This window comes from Brassica napus, chromosome A4 (genome assembly GCF_020379485.1).
Source record: "Brassica napus cultivar Da-Ae chromosome A4, Da-Ae, whole genome shotgun sequence".
NCBI lineage: Eukaryota > Viridiplantae > Streptophyta > Magnoliopsida > Brassicales > Brassicaceae > Brassica > Brassica napus.
This window is the reverse complement of record NC_063437.1, coordinates 5,724,377-5,730,975: the sequence shown is the minus strand read 5'-3', so window position 1 is coordinate 5,730,975 and position 6,599 is coordinate 5,724,377. Positions and strand designations below refer to the sequence as shown.

Here is a 6,599-nt window from a genome sequence, read left to right as displayed (position 1 = left end):
GAATCAAAGTTGTGACTTCTGTTTTAATATATAAGATATGTCACTACTGCATGAAACATATGGTTAGTTAACACGACAATCATACCCCTTTTATTTACAATCATACCTTCTTGTTGTCAAAATAGTAGATTTTACGTCAATCCGCAATTTAATATTGAAAACCCGACACGATCCAATGAAAATATTTAATCGAACCAAACAAATTAACATTATGACGTTAAAATTAGATCTGGTTAGTAATCTATCTCAAACGGGTCAGTTTTTCAATATTCCGACATTCGATTCAATGTTCTGACAATAAGAAATATGTTTTTTTAGAGCAACTCCAACACAGATATGTAAGTGAGTAAAGATTGATCCTCTTTGTCATGTTTTTAAATTCAGTTTTGCTGTTATAGCAACCAAGTTTTGTTTGCCGTCTTAGCTTTGTTACCATTTGTATGAAACCTCTACTTTTTTTGGGAGTAAGAAAGTTTTAGTTGACCAAAAAAAGTTAAATGATAAAAAGAGAGAAGACATCAATCCAGAATCTCAATGGTTACGTGTTCATTTCTCAGCCATTTTTTCTGTTTTTAAATTAAAACTTATTTCTTCAGCAAAATTATAATAAAATAATGATAAATGGTTGCTGAAATATATAAATATGGGTTCTCAACGATTAGAGATGGCAAATGAGAACTTGAACCGCTGACCTGGTCTATAACAGTTTGCCATGGCACGGGTTTGGACAGCATTTTTCCAGGCCATTATTAAGCGGGCGTCGCGGTCTTGTCCTGCCCGGAATTGGGTCAATATGGGATGGGCTTTAGCTGAGTTGCGGGCTATCTGGGTCTTTTTTGCGGGTTCGAGAAAAAATGAAGAACTGAGCACAACAGGCTTTATCTTCCTTGTCAGTTCAAATGGTGACGACTTTTCTTCTTCCTTTTCATTGATTTTTTTTTTCATTTCTTCTACTGATCGACTTTCGCGGTAAACACGATTTAAGAATGTTATTTGAATTGCACACATGAAGTAATGACTATTTGTAACTTGAATCAAAATTTAAAAACAAAAGAAGTAGGAAGGAGATAGGTGTACAATTCAAGGACTTCACTTCTGTTATGATTTATGAGTAATGACAACTTTTAACAAACTTGATAATGTATGAATAATGGTCATCTCTTGTTCTTATAACAATGACTACTTGTAACTTGAATCAAACTCATTATAAGTCATGCCTAATGCTTGTAACAAACAAGTTTTGCTCAAACTAATGCTGACCGTGTGTTTATGGTGTGTGAAGGTCTGTAAGTTTGTGCAGGTAATGAAAGAATTTTTGTACCGCCGGTCGACCTGCTAAGGCCCGTACATTTTGCAGGGCAGGTTTGGTCAGCATTTCTGAAGACCGTAGCCCGGCGAGACAGACCCGTCGAAATCTGCTTGACAACAAACCTGTGGCGGGCGGAACGGGACGAGATGTGACAACTCATTTGCCATCACTATGAGCGATGGACATGCTCTTAGAGCAACTTTAATGGAAGGTTCTCACAAAATTCTCAAAGTATTAAAATTAAATATATATTTTAGTTAAGTTTTGATTTAAGAATCTCAAAATCACGAGAACCTCTTCCCAAAGTCTCAAAATACCTCAAAAGATTTCGAGATCCCCTTAATAGAATATAAATATTAATTTGTAAATATAGTTTAGATATTTGGTGTGAGAACTCCCCGTTGTAGTTGTTCTTAGAAACTACATAAAACATGTTAGTTAATACGTGTAGCCATGAACAATAGGTTTCATATAGTTAAACATATATTGGTATTATACATATATTATATATTCATATAATGACATATAGTTGGTGTAGATGAGAGTCATTTTCTATCTTATTCCAAAATTTTCATGGACTCTAATTTATCTAAATTTTCAAATTTGGTTCATTAATTATCTAATTTTCAAATTTATACCTGAAAATAAGTCGTTTAAATATCGATAAAATAATTCGTTGAATAATCTAATGGTGAATAGACCGCTTGATTTGGAAGTACTTTTTTTACAGCAACATAAACAAATTCAATAAAACTCTGCTAACCAAGAAGGAAACTCTGTTTCCATATAAACAAAATATGAGGACTGACTTTGTGCACCACGTGCAAGAGTGTATGTCTTTATATTATGAGTCCTGAGCACATACTTTAGCTGAAAAGTAGTGAAGCTATGGTGCAGCCTTTTAACTTCTTCAATGAGTATTTTAAAAGCTGGTCATTTCTCTGATTTTGGAAGTACTTTATATTAGGCTTGGGACGGATCGAGTATCCGGGTAATTTTAAGGTATCCGGATCCGGATCCTTATCCGGCGGATCCATAATTTTACTATCCTTATACGGATCCGGGGTTTTCGGATATCCGGGTGTCGGATATCCTTCTAAAAATTGTAATATCCGGCGGATATCCGGATCCGGATTTGAATCTTTAAAATAAATAAAAATAATATTAATATATATAAAATATTAAAAATAAAAATATATATAATGTATTTAACTATTTCTATGTATAATATTACAAAATTTACATAAAATTTATATATACTATTATAAAAATGAAAATATATTAAATAAAATTAATTTTTATATATAGATATTACTATTTTTGAAATAGTTATTAATAAAACTTACGGATCTGGATATCTGGACTAAAAAATTAAGATATCCGGATCCGGCTTTGACGGATCCAATATTTTACTATCCGGATCCGGATTCGACCCCTCTGGATATCCAGATTTTCAAACCGGATCCGGATCGAATCCGGATCTCGGATAGAAGTCTCAATCCTAATTTATATGAATGTTATTGGCAGACTTGTTTATTTTGAAGATTCTATTCATTTTTACTAATTTTCATGTAAGAGACCATTCATGTTTGACATGCATATACATAAATAAAATAAAGAATACTTCTGTTATCTCCAAAGTATAGTTTACTTATGATCTTTAATTATAGCTGGTCTAGTTGCCTTAAACAAAATTTTGTGAGGAAAATGTCCTTAGCCGGCAAAAGTTGATGTTAAGTCCCTTTGTTAACCGATCATAATTTGTTCTTTATGCATGTTTAAATTTTTTTATTATAACAATATACAAATGTTAATAAGATCATATAAGTAAAAAGTCTCATTTTATAAATATTCATATATATATATATATATATCACAAAAAAATTAATTTAAAATTTGCATTAAACAAGTATTGAATTTTTTTTTAACGATTATAAATTATTAAGACTATTAAAAGTTCCACATCGAAAATTTTATTATCGATGGTTAACATTTTTTTAATAAAAAGTACAAATGATCATAGTATCATATGATTATGAAGCTTCATTTAATAGGTAACTATACTAAAAATATATTATATATCCATGTTTATATTTATTTACCAACAATTTATTGTAAATAAAGAAGAACAATTGATTTGATTTATGTGATTGTGCGAATGTTTTTTCAATGATTCAAAATATATTTTTATTTTTTATTTTATAATACATAAAAGAATGTAAAAAAATAATTTATGTATATAATGTTCATCTTTAAACTAGTTAATTATTAAAAAAAAACATTGTCGACGGAACTAACGGAATTTAATCATTTATGTTCGTTCTCTTTTGTCATTATCGAAGTCATGACTGGTCTTGCTATGCACAAATTAATCAAACCCAAGACGACCTTCTGGCTCGCCTATCTCTTATTTTCTTGTTGGTAAGTTCCTCAAAAGTAATAGAAATGTTGTTTGATTTAAAAAGAGACCAAACCAAAGAGCATAGTACACTACAGGAACGTGTATATATATTATACAACCAGAGTGATACATTTATTTGACTATTAGAAACTGTTACTTGCTCACTTTCTCCGGAACAAGCTTGAGATGATCCGACTTGTGCATAGCAAGACCAGTCATGACATCCATGTTGATCTCTTCTGGTTTTATTCCGTTGGGAAGTTTGAAGTTGAAGTTGAGGAGAAGGTTCGCGAACGGAACCTCAAGCATCGCCGCACCAAGACGCATTCCAGGGCACATTCTCCGGCCTGATCCGAACGGTATAAACTCGTAGTCCGTGCCTTTGAAGTCAACGTCCTTCTCAAGAAACCTCTCTGGTTTGAACTCGTCAGGGTTAGGGCCCCACTCCTTCTCGTCGCGGGACACGGCCCATGCGTTGACGTTGACAGTTGTCCCCGCAGGGATGTCGTAACCAGCGATCTTGGTGTCTTGAATGCAAGCACGAGGGATAAGGAGAGGAATCACAGGTTCGATCCTTAAGGTTTCTTTAACTAAGGCTCTGAAGTAAGGAAGGTTCTTCACGTCGTCTTCAGTAATGAACGTTGAACCTTTCTCTCTTGCATACTCTCTCACTTCTGCCTGAGCTTTCTTCATCACTTGAGGATACTTCATCAAATACGTCATTCCCCATACAACCGCCGCAGCCGCCGTGTCAGTTCCCGCAACCACTATATTCTTTTGTAACAAAACAAAAACAATACGAAGAGTGAAACACACGCAACTGATTGATTGTAGCACAAGCAACAGTTAAAAACATAAATAACAAAAAAAAATGGAGAAATGTTTTAGACGTACCAAAATCACGCCTTTGACATTCTCTATAGTGAACTTGGAGGCGAAAGGTTGATCTTTATAGATCTCCATCAAGAGATCGATCATGCTCTCAGTTTCTGGCTTGGCCCTGTTGGGGTCAAGTGTCTCATCAATAATCTCCTGTATATAAGTGTCTTGTCTTTCGAAACACTCCTTCATATAAGCCGTGAGACCTGTCCAATCATCTAGAAATCCGAAAAACGGGAAAAAATCGGAGAAAAAAATCTTCCCCAAAACACTTTGAGTGCCATAAAGAATCTTGATGAATCTCTTCATCTCTTCCCCATCTTCGTTGTACTTCTTCCCGAACGCTTGCCTGCACACAACCGAGTTCGTGAAGGTCAACATAAGCTCGCTTATATCGACAGGCTCGGCTCTCTCGGCAGCCTTTTCGACCTTAGCCATCATCGTCCTAGCCTCCTCCTCCCGCACGTGCTTGAAGGTGGCCACACGTGTGGGTGAGAACAAGTGGTTCATTCCCATCTTCCTCATCTCCCGGTAATACGGTGTGTAGTGGTTCATTGCCATGTCACTTCGGCCGTAGGTTATGAACTCGTGACCACGGTGCTGAGGCCGGTTCGCGAAGTTGGCATCTTGCGTCTTGAGAAGCTCTTTGGTTAGCTCAGCTGATGATATCACCACCATTGTTTGACTTCCTATCTTGTATGAAAAGATTGGACCGTATTTTTTGGCCCATCCATAGAAGAAACGCTGTGGGTTAACCTGGCTAAGCTGGTGGAGGTTTCCGATCACCGGAAGCCCTCGTGGGCCGGGAGGCAGTTTGTAGCGTTTGGTTTTTGATTTTTGAGAGAGGAAGAAGAGGAGAACTGCGGCTAGAGCCACCACCCCGATGATGATATCTTCCATTCTTAGTACTGTTGAGTGGAAAGAGCACAGCTTCTTAATATATATAGAAATCATTGCGTTCATTTTATTCTTAACCAAACCAAACCAAACCAAATACTATAACCGAACTAAACCAATATCAAATATTATAAACAAATGCTTCCTTTCTTTATACCTACTTGTGAAACCTCACATGTTAGAAGTGAGGAAAGCATTCACCTACCCAACGTCCTTGGTCCCTCTAACGTCGTATGCTTTTTGTCGTTAACGTTCGTATGCTTGATATGTTCTTTCAAGCACTCGCATTCGTTTTTATCAGTTTCTGTTTGTTGTTTACACAATTCTTTCTGAACACCTTTCATTGAGTGATCTAGATGAACCCGGGACCTATGCATATACAATCCATATGTTTTACCGAGGAGTTAATATATTCATCAATAATTGCCGAAAGTTTCAATTGACATTCAGTTACTCTTTGCCAATGTGGCTCAGACTTAGAATATTCAGTTGTAAATCCTTTTATCAATATAACTAGGGGCTTTTCCCAGGCTACGTCCGGGATATTCGTATAAGTTTTAATTAAATTAAAAAAATTACAATAACATTTGAATATAAATTGTTATATACACTACAATCGATTTTAAACTATTAAATTGGTAAGAAAATTAAATTCGTTTGAATTTATTAATTTCCTTATGTCTAAAATATTTCACATAATTTAACTCACAGTTTGTTATTAAAGGAAATCATATATAGAATGATCAGTAAGATGGGTCAAAGTTAACTAAACATTGTTATACTTTAAAATATATTTATCTTATTAATTTTGGTTTTGTATAAAACAATTGTAAATTTAAAACCGATTTAAACTTTGTTTTAACTTTAGAATTATTGAGTTGTAATACCATATTGAACAGTTTCATAACAGAAATTAAATTGAATAAAAAATTGATCCAAACTAAAGATAATGTTGTTCTCCAAATCAATTCATGAATATACATTATAATAGACCAAACCAGTTTTAAGACAATTTTTAAATAAACCATCACCGAAACTTTATATTTAAATCATATAAGCCAATAATGACTTTTTAAATTAATATATTCCGGCCTCGTCCCAAAGAGATCAGTT

At 34.4% G+C, this 6,599-nt stretch overlaps 1 protein-coding gene across 1 annotated transcript; it reads right to left on the bottom strand.

Annotated features, from left to right (window-relative positions):
• Positions 1 to 3,863: 3,863 nt before the first annotated feature.
• LOC106430121 (cytochrome P450 83A1) lies at positions 3,864 to 5,489 on the bottom strand. Its single transcript, NM_001316088.1, is given in 2 exon segments — positions 3,864 to 4,484; positions 4,605 to 5,489. Coding segments are annotated over 2 exon segments (1,506 nt in total).
• Positions 5,490 to 6,599: the final 1,110 nt, after the last annotated feature.